The sequence below is a fragment of the Dama dama genome, chromosome 1, assembly GCF_033118175.1.
Source record: "Dama dama isolate Ldn47 chromosome 1, ASM3311817v1, whole genome shotgun sequence".
In the NCBI taxonomy this organism is placed as follows: domain Eukaryota; kingdom Metazoa; phylum Chordata; class Mammalia; order Artiodactyla; family Cervidae; genus Dama; species Dama dama.
Genome location: NC_083681.1, coordinates 40,180,962 through 40,202,892, shown reverse-complemented (window position 1 = coordinate 40,202,892; position 21,931 = coordinate 40,180,962). Strand labels below are relative to the sequence as shown.

Here is a 21,931-nt window from a genome sequence, read left to right as displayed (position 1 = left end):
TACTGAGTGCAGCACTTTCACCGCATCATCTTTTAGGATTTGAAATAGCTTAGCTGGAATTTCATCACCTCCACTAGTTTTGTTCTCAGCGATGCTTCCTAAGGCCCACTTGACTTCGCACTCCAAAGTATCTGGCTGTAGTTGAGTGATCACACTGTCATGGTTATCTGAGTCATTAAGATCTTTTTTGTATAGTTCTTCTGTGTATTCTTGCCACCTCTTCTTAATATATTGTGCTTCTATTAGGTCCATACTACTTCTGTCCTTTTCTGGGCCCATCTTTGCATGAAATGTTCCCTTGGTATCTCCAATTTTCTTGACGAGATCTCGTCTTTCCTATTCAGTTGTTTTCCTCTGTTTCTTTGCAGTGTTCAGTAAGGAAGCCTTTCTTATCTCTCCTTGCCCAAGATAGTCCTTTGTCAATCGCTGCCTCATTGGGCGTTGCAGCCTTGTGGTGTCATCACTTTGTAGAAGGCATCTTTCTTTGCTTCTTCCCACTAGGTCATCTTTTTCTACTTTCTGCTGATGATTGTCAAATTGGATTATAGGGACATAGGAGCCTTTTATGCTCCTAGTGACAATTCATTCCATAAATATTGAGCTGCCTGGGATGCGGAGGCAGAAGAAAAGATGGATGCCATTGGGTTTGTTTGGTTTTGGTGCTTTCGCCTTATGGGATTTTAGTTCCCTGAGCAGGTGTCAAACCTGGGCCCTTGGCCATGAGGGTGGGGAGTCCTAACCACTGTGCCACTGGGGAATTCCCTCCCTGGTTCTTGTTCTCAGTGACTTTATGACCTGGTTGGAGCCATGGCATGTGCCAAAATGATCGAATAGAGGGCCGGGGGAAAAGAAATGAACCAGCAGCAGAGAGGCCAGGGTCAAGGGCAGTGTATGTTTAGGGAGAGGGGCAGCCACTTCCAGCTGGAAGGCTGATGAAGGACAAGGCATTTGAGATGTAGGCAGAATCCCCACATGTTGTAATGGACAAGGAGATGCAGGCTGTGAAAGAAATTGTGTAGTCAGGTACAGAGCTCAGACATCTCGGGGTGTTAACAAGAAGCAGTCTTACAGTGCCCTGGGTCCAAGTTAGGGATTGTGAAGGGGTGTGGAAGACGTGATGGCTACAACCATAGCACTGGTGCCTGTGTGATACAGCTTTGGTGTAGCAATCAGAAGCTTGAGTGTTCTTTCTGATTCTCATTCTTTCAACATGGGAAAAACGTGTGGGGTTTCCTCCCTTGCCCTCCCAGCAAAGAGTGGGCCAAATGGTACCTTAGTGCAAGCCTCTTCCCCAGACCAGGATATGTGTTTGCCTTCCGACTGGCCGCAGCCAGGAAAGAGGAGGTTCCATTTATTGCTTCTTTCTTTGTGGCTCCCTGACTCCATTCAATTACAAAGTGACTCTTACACTGTTAAAGCCGAGTGTCTCTGGGCTACAATTTCTAGCCACAGACCCTGCATTTGCTGTGCCTCAAACATGACCTTGAGGCCACATCCCATTACACACAAGCCCACAACAACGTTAACCAGCTTTCTCTCTGGGTAAGACAGCACAAACTCCATGCCTTTCTGCTGGCACCTCTGTCTCTATTGCCCCTTTAGCAGAAAATTTCACGGCAATCTAGGAGGCTGGAGAAGCCAATGATGGCCTCACTTTCAACTGTGTTATGTTATTTAGGAGAAAGGAAAAAGGAAATAAAAACTAGATTGCAGTGCCTGGTGAGTATCACAGTATAAAGCGACAGGTCAGGCTGTATTTGTTTTTGCTGCTGCCTCTTGCCTGTGGGAAAAGCAAGGGCGACTGCAGCTGCAGCATCTCAGATTTAAAGCTGTGATACAGTGTGTGTTTCTAAGACACTGTGTGCGACAGAGGAGCTGTGGTACAATGACACCTAGTGGTGAAGTGTGACATTGCCACTCAGCTCTATAAGCTATTACAGGCATTTACAGAGAAGGGCTCCCCTGGCGGATCACTGGTAAAGAATCTGCCTGCATTGCAGGAGACCCGGGAAGATCCCCTGAAGGAGGGCATGGCAACCTACTCTAGTACTCTTGCCTAGAGAATCCAGAGGAGCCTGGCAGGCTGCTGTCCCTAGGGTAGCTCAGGGTTGGACATGACTGAAGTGAGTAAGCAGCTGCAGCATCAAGAAGAATGAAGGAACTGAGTCGTGGATACCGTGAATGTAGAATCTGGAGATTTCTGGGCTCAGAAAGACAGAGTGCGCAGTGGTCAAGGGGGGCTTGAGGATCAGCATGCCTGGTTTTTAAGCCGCAGTTTCCTCTGTATATTTTTTAAATGCTGCTTCCTCTATCTAAAAAGATCTTCGGCCTACCCCCTCCATTCTGCCTGTCAAAATCAGGCTTATCACTCTAGTTAATGATAATGCACACTGAAGAATGTAGGGAGGTTATCATGCCTGCCATTTATTTTGAAACGCAGCAACAACAGAAAACAGTAAGTTGGCTCAGTGGATGGACAGAGGAATGGACAGATGGAGTGACACGTTCTAAAGCAAATGTAGAAAAAGTGAATGGTAGGGTCTGAGTCGTGGGTGTATATAGTGTTCACTGTGAAACTGTCTCTGGAAGACTTCTGTATGTTGGAATTTTTTCATAATAAAATGTTGGAGGAAAGGGCTTCCCTGGTGGCTGAGACAGTAAGGAATCTGCCTGCAATGCAGGAGACTGGCGATTGATCCCTGGGTCGGGAAGATCTCCTGGAGAAGGGAATGGCTTACCCACTTCAGTATTCTTGCCGGGATAATTCCATGGACAGAGGCGCCTGAGGGGTTATACAGTCAATGGGGTGCTGGAGAAAGTATAATCTGTCTTTAAAAGCTAGCTTCTATTCCAGTACTTTGGGAAAGACTTTCTAGATTGATGGAATTATTTATGACTGATGACCCACGTGTGTGGCTAGAGCCACTGTCAGTGGCCGTCTGACTGGTAGAGCTGATCTCCTCGATCTTAGCCTGTGTTTTGGACAGTGAACTCCTTGTGAAGAGCAGACTAGGCTGTCTTTAAGTATCGGCTACATCAGACAGGCATCATGTAAGGCACAAAGGAGAGATGGTTCCGAGTTTCATGTCCTTGGTTGGAGAATTCTGTACCTCAGTTGTCATGTGTGTGTGTACTCAGCGTCTCACTCTTTGTGACCCCATCGTGGACTACAGTCCATGGAATTTTCCAAGCAAGAATACTGGAGCAGGTTGCAGTTTCCTACTCCTGGGGATCTTCCCGACTGAGGTAGATTGAGGGTTCGAACCTGTTTCTCTTGGGTCTCCTGCACTGCATGCACATTTTTCACCACTGCACCACCTGGGAATCCCTTCTGTTCCTTAGTACCATGAGTCAAATCTAGGGCTTTGAATTGTATGGATCCACACCATTTGGAGGGTCATGCTCTAGAAATATAAATAGGGCTCAGAATGTCCTATGAAGGTTGCTAACAAGAATTCATTCAGAACCAGGCACCCAGAAAGAGACTCCAAAATCATTTGGAATGACATACTTGTTTCCTTAAAGAGTAAGCATATTATAATTCTGGGAAGATTTAGAATATAAAATTTTTAATATAATCAATACCATAGTGTGTATATTTTTATTTTAAGGATTTGTGCATATGAGTTCTTCAGTATGCATGTTTAAAATAATTTGGCTCATATAACAGGTTAGTCTGTATTTCCAAATTAAAATGTGCAATGAAGTAATTGACTTAGACTTGATTTTGGGAAGGGTTGAAGTCTTAACTAGATTTGTAAGCAATGCTGGCACACTCAAGAGAATTTATTAGGTTTCTAAGAGTTGTTTAAGGGAAGGTTTTGTAAGTTAAACAGTTCTAATATTTAAAAAATTAAATTAATTATAGATTAAGTACATAGTTTAAATGTTTGAAGGAGTTTAACTAGGTTTGTAAAATGGACCAAACATTAATCCAGTGGCCCTTTGAAAGTGGTTATAAAAATTATAGGATATGTAAGTCGAATTGAAAATGTAAAGATAAACTAGGACATTTTAAAAAAATAACTAAACAGATGAAATAAACATATTTAAAGCCAAGTAAACCTGACTAATGTTTCTCTGCACAAAACCACCCTTACCATCATTAAAAAAAAAAAAAGCTCACATAAAATAAAGTGACTGATGCTGCGCTTTGAGTTCACGGTAGATGCTTGGTATTAGTGGAATCTGAATTTATAATTTGAATCAACAATATTCCTTTTGGTGAGGAAAGAAGAAACACATAGCAACCTCAAGTCGATTACTCTTCTTGGCTTGAAACATGGTTTGAAAGAAGATAGAATTTTGAAAGGGGATCTTGCTCCTGTAAAGAACGGGGACATGAGAGTCATGACAGACTTTCCATGATACGACGTAGCGTCGTGCTCAGCACACAGTAGATGCTCAGTGAGGGCCTCTTGTAGTAGTGATTTTTAGAAGCGCTTTAATCAAAGTATGAGTTGACATTGTTTATGCTACTGCATAAACCAAAGGGTGTACAGTCAAACGTGGCTATCCTGGGTACCGATCTCATCCATTCAACCAAATGCCATAAGAAATTAAAAACTGGAGATATAAGTTATAGGCCACTTGGATCAAGCTATTCTGTCTGCTTTCAGAGAAAATAAGCAAGTCTGGGGCCAGGAGGCGTTTTTGCCATCTGGACAAGGTTCAGATGAAATTGCATGTAATTCAGAGCCCTAGATTTATTTCATCCCAGCCACTCAGCCCTGAACAGGGTGCACCGTGAGGCCCAAGCTGGAGGATGCTTGGCCCCTCTGCAGACGTTGTCATTTAGGTCTGACTTCTGGTAATTAGGCACTCCTAGCTGGGCTCTGCTGTCAGCCAGCCTTTGAGACAAATTGCAAAATCTGTACAGCCATCTGAGAGATGGAGAAGTAGACCCAATGACACTACAGGGGATATTGGTAGTTCTCAAAAGTTGAAAGAGAATGCTTTGAGAAGCAATCCTCAGAACTGAATTTAGAGGTCCTTTTCCTGTGGTTAAAGAGTAAGTTCAGTCAGTCACAGAATCAGGATTGACGACTCAAAGGTGGAAATGATAGACTTCATCTAACAAAAATGAACTGCAGTAGAAATAAATGTAATGTTTTATATTTGGATCTGAAAAATCCAACTATGCATGAAAAGACTGGGAACAGAGCTAGGGATATATCTGAGAAGTAGCTCATATGAAAAAGACCTTGGAATTAATTGACTTCAGTTAACAGTTAATTGTAATCTCCCCAAATCTAGTGCAGTGCTGGGCTGCATCAACAAAGATGGAATATTTAGGACGAGGCAGATGCCTATAGTTCTGGACTCCAGGCTGTGAAAGGAAACGACAAGGATGGTCACAGGATGGAGGTGGGAGTGTTCCAAACTTTGTCACAGATAACAAAGGAACAGGAAAGGTTTAGCTTGGATAAAGCGCTGCTGGAGGACCTTAAAGCTGTCAGAGTTTTCTGTGCATTAGGAACTAACCTTCTTCTTGTTAAGAGAAACAGAAGAATCCCGGGGTGGGGGTTGGGGGGCGGTGAGGGTGGGTAGCAGGGTGGTGGTGGTGAAAGTTACAGGAAACCTCAAATAAGACTTTATCCTTCAATATGATTTAAGGTAGAACGGGCTTTTTCCTTCATTCTAGAACTGCTGGCTTCTGTAAGGACTCAGACTTTTAGGGGTGGGAAAGGGTGGCTCAGAAGTCACCAAGATTCCACAATTCCTTTGCCTTCCAGCAGTGACTATGTTCTGCACGCTCCTAACACAGGCAGGTGGAGAACAGAGCCATAATTATAGGAATGTTCTAGGCAGCAATGGGAGAGGTTTTTTGAATTATTAGGCAAGATTCCCATCAAGACACTCTCACCAGAGCATTCAGTTCTTTTCTCTGCTGGGGAGGCCTGAGGCATGCAGTTCTTCCCTTTCACCAGAGGCTGTGTTAGTGTCTCCTTTTTGCTTTCTGTGTGCCCAGCAGTGCACCATGAGCTGGGAAGACAAAAACTCTTGCTGTCTTCAGCTATGCAGGATGTGGAGAGTGAGACAGTACACACAAATTAGACCACTAGCTACACTGTTAGGCTTAAAGTGACAGTTTGGACCCATGTGTCCTGTATGAGTGCATTTTTATTTCATGTAGTATTTGTAATACATTTCCCCACTTGGCTTTGGGGATTTATTTTCCCATTTATATTATAGTTCAGGTCATCTGTTTGAGATTTCTCAGTGTCTTGGTGCAGTAGGGACAGGAGGCATTTGTTTATACTTTAAGGCACTTTCCCCTGAAAGTTATGAAGGATGGAAAAGATTGAGTCATTTTTTTCCTCCCCACTGACAGTTTTGTGTATGGTTTATTACTGATTCAGTGACTACCTTTGGGGGCTATCTGCCTTCATACTGTAACTTCTTTTCCTTGTGTTTCTGTGGTCACAGCAGTTCATCCTCTCATGGCTATAATGACACTAACTGGAGTTAGTGTAGAAGAGTACACTACACCCATGAGTAGAAACCTGGGTGAGAAGGAATGGATATGAAAAATAAAACCAGACCGGAAGCTGGTCTGTGTGCTTCCACACTAATCCTTGTATTTGTTTACACAAGTGACCATCCCTTTAGGGACAAGCATGCAAAAAACAAAAGGCACATTTTAACTGCTGATTGTAGTTCATAATTAAATTCCCTTCTTCCTAATTTCCCTTAGTAAATATTTTCTGCAAAAATTATACTTTTAATTTTTCTAGCATTAATAAACTTACAGATACAACTTAAAAATTCTTGATTCCGAATTCTAGTCTTAGCATTCAGAGGCTTTTTACACCTCACCCCGGCCCCACTCACACACCAAAGTAACCTACTTTATTGTAAATTCTTCTTTCTTTCAGGTAGGAATGAATTGATAGCCAGATACATCAAACTCAGGACAGGGAAGACGAGGACCAGAAAACAGGTAAAATAACCAACCTGGAAATTGTGCATGTCAGCGAATGGCCCACGGAGGCATTTTGGCTGCAGTGGCTGTCTGTGCTTTGGCTCCTAGGAGCCCCCAACTGGAGTTCCCTGTAAGGACGTCAGTGTTGTAGGTGTTTGAAATTGGCTCCATTTTTGCCGTTCCTCATTTCAGTGACCTTTTATTCCATGGTCTCTGGAGTTCCTTCTATACACATATGGAAAAGTTTCACTTTTCCTTCTATACACAGGAGTGTATGAACTGCTCCTGTATACTAAATCTTCAATTTTCTTTCCCAAACTGTGCATCTGCAAACATTGTAAAAGCTGCAGGTGCAGATACACTTTGCAAGTCATGAAATTTTGAGATTTTGCGCATTGTAAAATCCTGGAACAATTACATATTAGTCATCATTTCACTGCAAAAGTAACACTAGCAGCCGTGAGCATTGGCCAGAACATGAGGCTGAATGATGTGCGTCCAGGGAACTGTTGCTCCTCAAGCTATGGCTTTTTGTCAGTAGCTGCTGTGACTGAAATGAAGTTACAACTTAAATACCTTTGTGCAGCGCTGGGTCGGGAATTTTCCTCTGCCCTCCCATCAGGGCCGGCGCTCTTCACTCCTTGTGATGTAAAGCAGCCCAAACCTCTGACCCAGTTCAGAACTGGAATGGATGAGAAATTAGCGTTTAATGAAAAGCAGAAAAAGAAAGAAATGGAAAAGGGGGAGGGAAATCAAACCAAGCTCATGGGTGAGTTCTTAACAAGAAAAAAAAAGAAATATTTATAATATGTGTTTCGGTGTTGACTAACTATGCTACCTGATTCGGCATGAATTTTAAAAACTTATAATCAAACCAAAAGGCGAGCTCAGTTGTGCGCTTGTGAAACCCTGAGCAGCAGATTCCAGTCCTCTGCTTGGGTGATGAGTTGTTTTTCTGAGCGTTTATGACGGGGAGAGCTTTCCCCAGGAATGCCCCGGTGCCCCCGCCGGGAGCCCACTGCTGAGTCAGCGCAGAGGCAGGTGGCCTCCCGCCAGTGCTCTGAGGCAGGGCATTGTCTGTTCAGTGAATGTCTCCCCCTCTGTGGCCCACAGCAAGCCAGTAGATCACATCAAAACAAAATTCGGGTGAAAGCAGGAGCCGGATGGAGAGGTGAAGAGGATGGGGGAGTTCCTGCTTCTCTGTACTTAAAAGAAAAAAAAAATGCAAAAGCAAATAGAAAGAAAAAATTGATAATTGACACTGGAAAACAAAGTTAGAGATAAGCGGATCAATTATTATCATAAAGCCTGTTTTTAAGGTCATTAGAGTGTTTGAAATCAAGTAATGACCTCACAGTCCGAGTCTCTGAACTTCTAAATGGAAGCTTCTAAATTTCTGAAACAGACAAATCTAATTCCCAACATACTGAAAGTCCTGGACCTGAGCTGTCTGCTGATCTGTGAGCTCTGGTCATGTGCCCAACCCCTTCAGTGAGGGGAGGCTTCTAAATTTAACCAAGTCCTGCTGAAAGAGATGCAAATTTGTTTACCCAGTGGAATCATTGTGTTTCAGAAGCCCGGCTTGGCTCGGTTTCCACACCCCGGCATCCTGGGGATGTTTTTAGGCAGCAGTTGGTGATACCTCTCCAATGTGAATTTGTTGTTCAGCAAATCCGTGTGGTTTTTCAACCCAGATTTTTAACAGGATGGCTGGCTGGCTGTATTCACACTTTTCGCTTTGTAATAATATGCAAATCCACTTGGCGCCCAGTCAATACCCAAAAGAGTGGAAGGATTAAAGATATTTATAAGGGCAAAAAAAAAAAAAAAGCTCTGCTAACTGGGTCTTTCCATTTCTCTTTGAGATCTAATTTACATGTCAGTATTATTTTAACATTTGCTACAGAATCCAGAGCTCTTAATGAGATCAGAATACAACTGACAGCTTCAGCTTTTTGATTCTGCAGAATGTGCTAATTTATGGATAGTCTCTTCTAAATTGAGAAAAAGGGATTTTCCCTCCTGATACTGAGAAGCTATAAATATTTTCATTTACCTCTACCCCCACCTTTTAAATTTTATAAAGAAAACAACCCCACTCTCCCCCTCTCATCCCATGGCCCGCAATTTCTCCTGGGTGAGAAAACTAATATTAGCTTCAACTTTCATCCTGAATCCAGTCACTGCAGTGATGACCCAGTCTGAAAAGCTTAGAGCAGCGCTGGGGGCTTGGTGTCTGGCTGGGACTGTGTATTCCTAACTGCAGAGCTTTGTTGAGATGCAAATAACCTCCCCCCCCACCCCCCACCCTGAAACCCTCCCAAGGAGTAGCGATTTTATATTTGATTTCCTTTTTTTTGTTTTGTTTTGTTTTGTTTTGTTTCCCCTCATAAACCCGAACAATGTAGGTGTCTAGTCATATACAGGTCTTAGCAAGAAAGAAAGTTCGAGAAATTCAAGCCGCCATTAAGGTACGTCTGGCTTGCCCAGTTGTAGGGGGCTTTTCATCTCCATGGTTACAGGCTTTTCCTTTGTTTTCCTCCCTTCCCCTACCCTGCAGGTGTCTAGTCACATTCAGGTTCTTGCCAGAAGGAAATCTCGTGATTTTCATTCCAAGCTAAAGGTATGCGCTTTCCTGCTTTTTGGCTTGTGGTTGCTATGCATCTCACTTCCTGTTTTCCATGGTGACTGGTGAATGCCTGGTGCTGGGATTCTGGTAACCTAGTTTCCTCGCATGTGAGAGCTGTTTACATTTCTTTGTGTCTAATCTCTCTGTTTCTGTACTACCCTCACATTAAGCTCAGAGTGTGTGGTGTGTGTGTGTGCGTGTGCGTGTGTGTGTGTCCCCCTAATAACACTGCAAATGCAGCAGAGAGCTAGTCTTGATAACTTTTCAGCACAGAAACATTGCTTTTTTTCAGTCGTCAAATACCTACCAAGAAGCACTGAGCTAAGAGGGAAAAAAAGTTCAAGAGATGTAAAGTTGGTGTAGAAATTATAAATGAATCATTTCCAAGAGATCATCATGAAATTACTTTTTGAAATATTTAGAAATTATTTTAAATTTGTGTTTTTGATGTATTTTCAATACCTAATGAAAAATACATCTTCATGGAATTTTTTATGTGTTCTTCCAACAGAGAATATTTTCTGCCAGATTTCTTCCACATTTCTTAATAATATTTTTTAAGTGTGTGGCTTTGTTAATTAAAATAGAAATTTGAGGTGAGGCCTTAAAAAACAAAAGATAGATCTTAGAGATGAGAAAGCTTTTGATCAAATCCATGTTTGCAATTCTGTTTATACTTGAATTTAATTTTTTTTTTGTACATGTGCCTCATTTCCTAGTCTTTTAAAATATATTTCATAGCAAAAACAGAGGCATGGACAGTTTTAAAATGCAAATTCTCCTTGTTTTCTCCCTTTCCAAAGTTTGCAGTAAAGTACACATGACTCTTTTTTCCCCCCAGTGTCCTGTTTTAGAAATGCAAAGGGATTACAGTTTGCATGGAGGAGCTTTATAATAAAAATGAATCCATAACCCATATTGTTGTCTTTCTACCATGCCTGTTTTTGGTTCTCTTTTGATTCCCGCCCCCCCCACCCATATTAAGTAAATTTGTACGTTTGTTCTAAGCTAAAGAACAAAGTGTAATTTCACAGCCCTAAGTGGTGAACGCCAGGACTCTTCCCAAGGTCCTCCAACTTTTTAAATGCAAACAAGGCTGGCTGTGGAATAGGACTAGTGACCAGGAAGGTGCATTTGGTGTGCCCTCTGCAGTGGGCAGCATGCTGGCTCGCTCGCACGTGTGGCTGATGGTGGCTGGCTTTTAGCTGCACTGGCTGAGCAGTTGGAAGACTAAAATAACTTCATAGCTCCTGCTTTTTAACCACAGGTGCAGTCCTTTCTATGTGGATGTAACCACCCCAGTGTTTGCTCAAGTTCTCGCTCTGTTTCTAGTTTCCCTAACGGATTAATGATGTACAAAGAAGTTTATAGACATCAACTTTATGTTTCCATCTGCGATGTTTTAAATTGCTCTGTTTCTGCACTGTGTGGTTCCTGTATGCTCACCAGGGCACACAGCCCTAGACCGAAAGCCCTGTAAATGGTGGATAAAGCTCTCCCGGTCAGAGGGGATCCCTATGGGATTCCACAAGCACTCTTTTTCTCTCTTGGGGACTTTACAAATCTTCCTCAGTGGAAACAGTTTTGCCGTTACCTTCTGCGTATACATACATACCAACACACAGTTGTATTTGTGTTTGTTCTTTTAAAAAAAAAAAAAAATGACCTCTCCCCACTTTTGGCCAGCACCGGACCATTTCCTCTGGAGCAGGCACGAGGGGGAGGCAGAAACAGAGGCAGTGGGGTAGCAAGGCTCTCGGCATTTCAGCTCCAAGAACCACCTCCATCTTCTTACAGTTCCTCTCCTTCCTGCCTACCTCATTATTCTGGGAAAAATGGAGGCCTTTGTTCTTCCCATCAGCTAATACCAGTTGAGTGTTCCAGGCATGGCGCTCATCATGGTGGGCAGCTAACAACCAACCCTCTATTCATAGAGCTGGCCATGGAAATGGGAATGTAAAATACAGGGCACTGTAGGGTAAGTGTTAGCAGAGAGAGCCAAAGTGAAACGTGCAGGGAATCCTAGGGCCCAGTTGCATGGACCATGTCTGCTGAGTCTGGGGATGAAAGGAGGAGTTAGTGCAGCGCAAAGCCTCATGTATTCTCTCACATTAGCTCACTACAAAGCGAGTTCCGTTCTTCAGATTTTGAGCAATACTATTGAGAAAACCAGGTCTCCAAAGGTTCAGTTAACTCACCAAAAGCCACCCAGTGTAGGAATAGGCCAAGTCACGATTTGAACTCAGATCTTTCTGGATTCTGAGCCGCTGTTCTTTCAGACGGGGTTTCATCTGGCAGAGGCTAAAGTGGTTTTTAAGCAACAAGCTTCATGTCAGTGTATGGGGTAGACAACCTGTTACCACCCCTCATGCCCCTTGGAGCTGGGCAGACAGCCCTGCTTCCCATAATCCCTCAGCCTCCACATTTTAGACGTAAGATGATTTTTAAACTTTGAGCCGTTGGTGAAAACAGTGTGGGCTTAATTTGGGATTGATGCTGTGCTGATAATCAGTAAGACAGGGGCGAGATGCGTTCCTCGCTGCAGAGCGGCTGCATCCCCACTCGGAGGGAGTCAGGACGGCCAAGGAGAATAAGGCCGCCTGTCACCTGCCTGCCTTGATGCTGCTGCCTTCATCTCCCATGGGCATTTTATGCTAAAGATGCTCTCCTTCATCTTCCTAACCAGCCCTTCCCGGGAAGTGGGCTCAGCCCCATGAGCCTGGTAGGAGAGGTACATCTCCCCACTCGATCTGCACTTCCCTGTTCAGCTCTGGAGTCTAATAGCCACGGGAGACAGGGATGAGCATCCTCACCAAGTTCCTGGTGGGGTCAGGCTGATAGCCTCTGTCTTCTTGGCCTCCCAAATAAACTCACTGATGAAAGTTGAAGTCATCCCAATAGACAAAAAGGAGAGCTTCTGAGCAGGGGTGGGGATGGCAGGAAATATCCAGACCCATAAGAGGGGCCTTGCTTTGTCTGAGGTGATGTGACCAGGCTTCCTGGAGGAGGTGCTGTTGACTGACCATCTCAGGACCTGTCCTTGCTGTGCCTGCCCAGCCAGGCCCCTCCCCATTTCTCCACATGCTCAGCAGTCAAAGGATTTCTGTTCTCTGGGGTGGACAGGCCTGTGGCCCTCCTGTGAAGACTGTAGTTGAGTTTCATTTCTGTCCTCCCTCGGAGTTTGAAAAAGCAGTTTACTCATAGCCAGGGCCAGAGCCGGGTATGGCTTCCAGGGTGCCCTCCTGCCTGTGAGTCTGTCTTGACTTTCCTCAGAAGGGTGCGGGAGAATTCTTTAGGCTAATGGTTTTCTAGCCTTTTTAAAGTAGCAAAATTCACATTTCAAATTGAAATCTTACTTGAAAATTTCAATATATGAAAATGTAAAACCTGTTTTAGCTAGAACGCTCACTCTCTCATCCTTAGCAGCGGCCTCTTTGGCTGGTTCTGTTGAATGAGGTTTGAAAACCCACTGCTTTAGACGGAAGGTAAAGGAAAGGGCCATCCCTTTCAGCCATTCCTCTGACTGTCTTTATATAGGACAGCTTCTGAAAGCCCACATTTTCTGAGTCCCATAGCCTATTCTGCCATATTCTTCTGAAGGAAACAGGCTGGAGAGAGAGTGGTTATTCTCATGTCAGTCACAAATGAGTCATTCTAGCTACAGAAATCACACTCCTGAGAATCTGTTAGGATGAGTTTCAGAGATTGGCTTTAGGCTTTTGCTAAGTGCAGTGTTTCTCAAAGTGCTTGTTTGTGAGCCAGATCACCCCCAAAATGTGTGGACTTTAATTTTTGCTTTAAAAAAAATGGTTTTAGTAAAAGTTTAAGATTTCCATGTAGATTTGAACTTTAAAAGCACAGAAATAATTACTTCGTGCAGTTCAGTAACTGTTCCATTGAGAACCTATGTGTTCTAGACCCTTTAGTAGATGTTGGGCCTGAAAAGTTGAATAAGCAGAGTTTCTGTTCCCGAAGAACATTCATTTTTTCTGTTATTTTTGGCCACATTTGGGGAAACTACAAGATTCCCAGTGGATTGTCTCCAGCTAGCGGACTCTGCAGTAGATATTTAACAGAGTGGTGCAAAGTTCGAGCAGTGAAAGAATGATTAATTCTGAGTGTGGGAGAATTAGAGAAAGCCCCATGGAGGAGGTGCCCTTAGAACTGTGCTTGGAGGAAGGCAGAGACTTCCCACAGAGAATGGGGGGCTGGGGAACCATGAAGAACAGCATCTAGCTGGAGGCGAGGAATGAGACAGGAGGAGTGAGGTTCATGTGAAGAGCCTGGGGAGCATGCAGGGGTCATTCACAGTCAGGCCGTGGAAAAGATCCCTCCAGCCATTTTCGGAGGACAGCTAGGAGGGAGGCAAAGCTGACCGCACAGAGGCTAATTCAGGGGCTGCTGGAAGAGGGAGGGAGGTGTGGGCCTGGACCAGGAGCTGACCAAGCACCCCAGGGACCCCACTCTTAGCACTAACCCATCCTTATTGTCATCACTGGCTGCTGTGTCCTCTTTCTCACTCATTGTTTCTAAACAGCAAATTATGTTTAAAAGTTCCATTCCAGTCCAGTATGGAAAGTGTACATGGAAGCTTTTCAATAGCAGCATTTAAAAGTTAGGTTATTAAAGACTGGGTTCTCTTAAAGGAGTGGCCATTAACTGTGAGTGTCCATCAAAATTGACTATGACATTTTTGTTGCTGAGCAGCAAATAGTTAATAAGTACAGAGAATGACATATTAAACATTCATGTTTGCACAATCCAGAAATGATTATTTTCATTACATTTCCTTTTAAGTTTTATTTTTTTTAGCTGAAGGAAATCAAGGGCAAAACATTATTCTTACTTTTCCTGATTTCCTCTGCCCACTCTCCTTCCTTAATTAGTCTCAGTCTACCCCATCACCCATCAGTCTGTTTTCTTGCCACTTACTGTTTCCCTGAGAAAGTCATATCCAGTGAAAACTATATCTTCTTCTTTTGACTTTATCCTTAAACTGATCTAGATTTTTTCTTTTTTTCCCATTGTCTACTGTGAACTTGTCCTAAAGCCATTGATTGGCACCAATGTGAAACTATTTATCTACAGTTTCTCCTGGCCTGAGCCGGGACAGACTTGACCAACAATTCAGGATGGCCTTGGACCCAGACGGCAACCATGAGAGAGAGATGCAAGAGGCAAGGAAAACTAGGGGACAGTTGAAGAGTTCAAGGAGTGATGTGAGGAGGGCAAGAACCAGGAAAGATTGGGGCAGTAGGGGGAAGGGGTGAAGGGGTCGGCAGAGTGCCGATGAGATTCAGAAGCCCTGAGACAGACGGGAAATGCAGGGCATTTGTAGCCAGAGTGTCAGGATATGGGACATGAAATATGTATTTACAGTTTGGGGTTTTGTTTTGTTTTTAATTTTCTTGACCAAAATGTCTAAACTACAAGTCAGATAACTACTGACTACTGTGATAACTACTGCTTTAGAAGACACTCAGTTCTCTTAGTGATGAGAGGACCACGCGTTTGACCCCTATCCAGACACAATCCTTTTGACCCATCAGTCTTCTGATGCTTGGTTCTAGTTATAAAGCAGAAGATACAAAAATGAAGTTGCTCAGCTGTGTCCGACTCTTTGTGATTCCATGGACTGTAGCCTACTGGGCTCCTCCGTCCGTGGAATTTTCCAGGCAAGAGTACTGGAGTGGGTTCCCATTCCCTTCTCCAGGGGATCTTCCCAACCCAGGGATTGAACCTGGGTCTCCTGCATTGCAGGCAGACACTTTTACTGTCTGCGCTACCAGGGAAGCCTCAAAGTACAAGATGGACCCATGCAATTCCAGCATGCAGATGGCTTGTAGGTTTGGAGCACGCATCAAGCAATTCCAAGGACACTGACTGAGAGGTCGCTCTTGGACCTTGTGTCACCAGCTGCGTCTACAGCAGTGTCACCCTCGCTGGCTTCATGTATTGTCTGCCATCTCCTCTCCTTCCCCCTGGTTTATCCCCTCATTGGAATCTGTATTTGAGCAGTGAGAGGCAGCAGCCTGTCTGGAAGACAGTGTGGTGTTTTCTGAGGACCAGCCTGCAGTTGTAGAAAGGATTCTCTACTTTGAATTATTTCACTCACCATTATTTCATCAAAAGGTCTTTAACTGTTTTTGTTTTTTTTAAGCTCCAGGGATTTATCATCCCAGCATGTAGAAAGACTGAAGGAAAGAAAAAAAGGAGAAAGAAAGATTGTAGAAATACTCTCCGTGCACTAAGCAGTCTTTTCTTTCCTACTCAGAGTTCCTATTAGAGTTTCCTGCTCTGAGTCTCTGTATGTTTGTTTGTCCTGAGAGCTTGTGCAGTCTCTGCCCAGAGGCCTCTTTCCATGATAGCAGCAAAGAGGCAGCCCTTGATTTGATGGCATCAGAGGCTTGTGTGAGCAGCAGCCCGGCTCACAGGCCACCACCACACTGGACCGCCTCTGTCTTACCCTGAAGGTGGACCAAGCCGCTTCTGTCTGGGTGTGTTTTGGTGAATGCACGACTCTGGACAGTCCTCAGAGGAAGGGAAGTCTTCGTTCTGTCCTGACCTCAGCAGGAATACATCTTAGGCAGGAGACATGCTCGTGTCAAGCTCTGGATTGTATTGAAGAAAAGCCTGCACTTGCTGACATTGCATCATCCCAGTAGAGCAGAAAAAAGGCCTGAGCTCCTCTGATTGTGTCCGGTCACTGGTGACTAATTTATGAGCTCCATGTGCTCCCCGGGGCCATTTTCTTCATTTTCACCCTGGTGGCCTTTGTCATTTGATTTCTGAGCAGGCCGTTCTTTCCAATCTGCCGTTCCTTCCAATAAGCAGAGAGCTTAAAGTTCAAATTGTTGATTTAATCCTCTTGATAAGTTCAAGAACTTTGCTAGGGCTCTGCTGCAGCCGCATGGCTGAATCCTGGCCGAGTCACCACTGATACCGTCTAGGAATGGTCCTGCCCGCAGGGAAGACACACTTCCCTCCATCCCGTGGTGTTACCTGTGGCCCTCTGAGCCGCTTCGCTCCTTTGAGCTCTGGCTGTCAGCAGAACACACAGCAAAAGAAGCCTGAAACTACCGTATCCTTTGTCTCAGCGCCAGCACCAAGACACTTGGTCTTGTCGTGGGATTTGGGAAATGATACACCGTCTTTCCTGGCATCTCCCAGTCTTCAAGGAGTTCTGCACTCATGACATGTACCCTGTCTCCTCAACATGATTTTCATTACCTTGTTTTTCATTTGCCCGGGTTAAAACCAAGATTGGAGACAGTTCATTTCTTGTGCTTAGAGGCAATGGAGTTAGAACCTCTCATCAACCATGTGATGATGCAGAACTTACAGTGTAAACTGAGGGAGTGAGTACATTTACCTCTCTTTATTCTATGTCAGCCGAGCCAGGTCAACTTTTCTCTTTAAGGACAGCAGAAACAGCCTCGTTCTACATTTTTTCCCCTTCCTATAGAAATTCCATTGTTAACTGGCCTCTGAAATAGACAGTGCCCTAGAGTCAGATTGAGCCCAGAGATGATGTACTTCGGACTGGGGCTTCTAAGCATTTTAGGTCTCGAGCAGACTTGAGCCTGGCTGGTGGGCCACAGGGGGCCCTAAAGATGTCAAGTCCACAGAGTGGCAAGTGCACGCACAGAGTGGCACTGTGTGCTGAGTGCTTGATGCAGTTCTCAGGGAGCTCCTGAAGGTGGCTGTTGTTGTCCGCACTTTGCACACGAGGATGCAGAGGCTTGCCATGGTGGCTAAGGGACTCACCCAAGGTCACAAGTCTGAATTTGACTCCAGGGCTGTCTGTTGCCACAGACCAAGCTCTTCACATGATGTCATGTTGCCTCCTTACGGAGTCCTTGCTGGTCAAGGATGAGGGCTCGTTGCCCTGGCTTGAGTTGCTTTGCGTTGTCTCCCTCAACCGAGCCCTATTTTCATGGTGTCTGTTTGTTTGAATTAAATAGAGAAGATGAGTGGTGGGAGCTGGTACATTCTGGCTTTTCAAGGGAGATTTGCCTCTCACTTCTTACTGTCACCTCCCAGGGAAATGGGCTAAAGGTCAGAAAGGTGCCTTCTCCCCAAAACATGGACCTGGCATTAGCTGACATAAATCCCAGGCTTCCTGGTAGAGAGGCCCGAGGCACACCTACAAATCACCTGGACCCTCATCTGCAGTCCTTTATGATGCTAAGCCACACATCACAATGAAAAGCAACACTATTGACAATTACAGAATACTAAATATAGCCCAGTATATTTAAAAATGGACAATGGTAAAAGCCTTGAAAAATTTTTTCTTTGATGTGAATGGAGTCTTTGGCATTTGGAAATACAATAAGATGAATTAATTGCTACTCATTACCTGGCAAGTCAGGAGAAGTGTGAATGTGCCTTGTCTCCTCAGCGTTAGCTGTTGCCCGACCGGAATAGGCCCTTTTGTACTTACTCCTGCTTTCTCTAATAATAAGCAAATTAGAGATCATGGCTAGAAAAATTCAAGTGCCCTCCATCCTTTCTCCAAAACCATCATAGACTCTTGTGATGTTTATCTGCTCAGGAGCAACTGCTGATAATTGCAGAGGTCATGTGAATCCACATAGTGTAAGATTAGAAACAACATCTGCAAAATTACTTCTTAGGAAAGTATTCTATTTTGTCTTCTTCTGAAAAAGTGATTTTCTTTTTTTTTTTTTTTTGAAAAAGTGATTTTCAAGCAAATTGCTATCTTTCTTCTCACGTACTATATTTTTATACTGCTGAGAGAAGTATATTTGGAGAAAAACATTTAATAGCTTTCAGAAGTTTTTGAAAGAAAGGTCTTTTTTCTTTTTGATCGTACATGTTTTTTCCTGATATATTGGTGGACTTTCATATGAATACATTAGATTGGAGTCCTTAATTCTGAAATGGTGGCTACTGAATAAGCAGGAGTGTGTTCATTCAGACTTCATATACAGTCACTATAATATTGTACATGCAAGCAGGTGCCATTTTATGTTATCTTTAAAATTAGTTTATAGCTAATGTCTAAAAATTATGAGATAATTGATTCCCCAGAAAAATCCAAAGCTGAGAAAACAGAGGGGAGACAGGGGTCCCCAACTTTCCAGAGACTTGTTCATAAAATATCCTTGAGTTTGCAGAGCACACCAGTCCAGCCATGTGTATCTGTGGTAGGTTGCCTTCCCATCATGGTTATTACATGAAGACATTTTCCAAACATTGTGTACATTTCAACAGGAGGAAGGAGGCAGTCAGCTGAACCCAGAGTTGTAGTAGTGGCAGCCTTGCTCTGCTTGATGAAATATGAAAATCTGTTTACTTAGTAACAATAACAGTTTGAAAGGCTTCAGGCTGAGGAGTTTATGGCGGCCACTGCCTGCTGGATCCCCTGTGGTGGAGGTAGGGAGGCTGCTGACAGCGCGGAGTGCCAGGAGTCGGGCAGGAAGAGAGTCAAGTGGGAACCGAGACGTGCACCGCGCCTGGGAGTCATTCCTGTGCCTTCGCTCTCAGGTCACATAGGCCGTTTGTTCTTAGCACTCCATCAATAGACTGAGACCCGTGTCTCCTGTTCCATAAATGATTCCCACATTTCAGGTTGTGGGCTCGAGTTAGGGTTTGCTTGGATAAGGGAGATCTGCCTTTTCTTTCCCCACTTCTGCTTTTTGTGGCCTCATTCTTTACAGTCTTAGGAACAGAGGGGCTTAAAATCAGCAAAAAGGAGTCATTGTGAAGTTGTCCAAGCTTTTTCCTAGGGCATATTTTTTTTCATGCATGCTTATATGTACACATGCATGCACTCCGTATTTCCTGTAATCTAAGACATCATAGATTATAACTTGACTTAATCATGGTTTTTCAAGATAAAACAATGTGTTCATCCCTTGTAAATCCCATCACATCTCAGAAACTTTAGTGTGAAAACATCTTAGAATAAAATTAATGCGGTATACAAATGTCACATATATCTTTGACTTTACTTAAGCTACTGTTGTTTGGTTAGATTAGCAACCCCACCCTCTTTATTCTGGGAGTAAGTGGTGATGATAGAGTGCAGTGTTTAAAAGTCCGAGATATTAGACCAGAATGACGCAGGGAAGTCATTTACTCAGGTCTGACACTGAGAGTTATAATTTCTCCAAAGCCAGGCATGTATCTCTAGGCTGAAAATGACAGTTTAGAGATCCTTCTATTGAAACCTCCCAGCTCAGTGTCCTCTGCTCCCATTTCAGGATAAGTAGATCTACAGCCAGACTCTCCGTTCTGATTACCAGATATCCCTGGTGGTGCTTATTATCTGCATGGTTGCTTTAGATTTTAAACAAAAAAAATCTCATCTTCTTAATTTTTCAATGTATATCAAAGATAGAGGGGAGATGTTGTAAAATGAAATGAGTACTCAGAATGTCAGCACTACAAAAAGTAGGAAATCACTGGTATAGACATTTTAGTCCATTTGTGGAAAATTGCCTATTCTCAAAGAGGTAGGTCAAGTGGAGAAAGAACCTCTACTTGAGATAAAATTTCCTCTCTGCACTTGGCTTTCTCTCTATTAGGACAGGCGGCTGAGAGCTGCCTAAATTTTAACATCCTGCTGTCTTTTCACTAGTGGTTTTCTGGCTATATGTATTAGGACATATTTGCTTATAATAGAAGTCAGTCTCGTAGCTAGAAATACTTCTAGAACCAGAAGACCTTTAGAAAATAAAGTGCAACTCTTTCCTTCGTAGATGAAGAAAATTATAGTGTTAAGTGATTAGCACAAGGTAATACAACCCATTAATGTCAGGTGGAGGGCAGGTTTGAGACCAGGTCTCCAGACTCCCCAGCAGGTATGCCTTTTCCTGACAGAGAGTAGGTTGGTGTGCTCAAAGCAATAGATTTGCTCTCCTGCTTTTGAAATTCTGTTTTCATTTGGGTACCTGGTGGAATGCTGGGTAATGAGAGAGTCAAACCTGACTTTATTTAACAAAAGACTGTATCCTGAAACGTTCTGAAGCTTTGTGACCTAAACAGTAAAGGTGGTGACTTTTCCCATTTCCTCATTGACTGATATCCCTGTTAAAAAAGTATCAAACTTTTATGAACATTTTGAAGAACTTTTCCATCCGCCTAGCATAGGGAAACATCTCAGGCAACCCTAACAGTGTAAGAGTAGGTTATGAAGATGTAGAGACTTAGCCACATTTGGACCTGGACTTGATGGTTCCTGGTCACTCCACCCAAGTGTGCACAAACACACTCTGTGTTTGGGTGAGCAGAACTGCCCCTGTCATCAGCACTTCATAAACAGAACTCTCAGGTTTGAACGCGCCCCCCGCCCCCCAATGACATAGTTTTGGAATAGAGCCAAGCCCACAGCCCTTTATAGTTATTCCACAGGGTTGGCATCAACCAGGCAGACAAGAAACCTGGGCTGCCGTTTTCTCGGCTACCCCTACCTGGGCCCTGGAGAGATTGTAAGGCTTGTGGCTTATTGGAAAAGGCGCCTGGGGTTATACCTGGGCCATTCCTTCAGTTTTAGAAATCACCTTGAGAGTATTGATAACCCCTTATTGGGGGTTAAATGACTTGGGGGCTGGAGTCCAAAGTAACCGTCCAAAGAGAAACCCACAAGCTTGTATTGATGTCAAGGTGCTCTTGACAGAGAAGGAAGTAAGTGTGACTGAGCCAGGTTTCCTGTTTATTGTGCCTGGGTACCCTCTGCGAGGGTGGCCAGGCAGGTAGAACTGCAGGACCAGCTGTGGGTAGGCTGATGAGCACTGAGGTCTCCTGTGTCGGGCTAGTTTGGCTGTAGGGCATTTACACACACATAGTCAGTTTATCATAGAATTCCACTGACTTCAAAATTTGTCTCTTTTCCCCCTGGCATCTCATTGTCTGAAATGTTTCGGGCCTTAAAAAAAAAGTTGCCAGAGGAATCTAGCTTTAGGTTAGAAACTTCAGCAGATGAGCAAATGGAGCTTCAGTTTGAAGAAATGCCGTCTGACCAGAGGCAGCAAGGGCATCACTTCAGTCCCTGGGGCCCAGTAGTCCTGCAGGCACCAGGACCCTCGTGGTGCCGTTCAGCTGCCGCAGTGCCCTGACCATGGGTATTCCCGAATAGCCGTTAGATAAGACTCATTTTTCAGTTGAGCACCAGAGAAATGTATAAAGTATAAAACTTTATGCAAGTATTAGGCCTTTTTTCTAAGGGTTAATATTCTCCTTTGAACATTCACATGGCGTTCCTGGTAAGTTATGGGGCAAAGTGGTGTCTATGCCTTGGGACCACCTGATTGATCTTCCTGGAACCCTCTGGTCCTTGTCCTTGTAGGCTTTGATTTTTCTCCCTCCTCCTCTTGGCCTTCCTTTGGCACCTCAGCATGTTTACTCAT

General features: G+C 43.9%; 1 protein-coding gene across 9 annotated transcripts in view; it reads left to right on the top strand.

The window, feature by feature from the left end:
- Positions 1 to 21,931, top strand: part of TEAD1 (TEA domain transcription factor 1) — a 265,476-nt gene that overhangs the window by 180,512 nt on the left and 63,033 nt on the right. For 3 of the 9 annotated variants that reach the window (XM_061147483.1, XM_061147434.1, XM_061147441.1), the window contains 3 exons: positions 6,879 to 6,943; positions 9,334 to 9,396; positions 9,486 to 9,548. In XM_061147483.1, coding sequence (XP_061003466.1) covers positions 6,879 to 6,943; positions 9,334 to 9,396; positions 9,486 to 9,548 — 191 coding nt within the window. The remainder of the gene's footprint in view (positions 1 to 6,878; positions 6,944 to 9,333; positions 9,397 to 9,485; positions 9,549 to 21,931) is intronic. The other 6 variants (XM_061147493.1, XM_061147456.1, XM_061147463.1 and 3 more) reach the window with 3 other exon arrangements.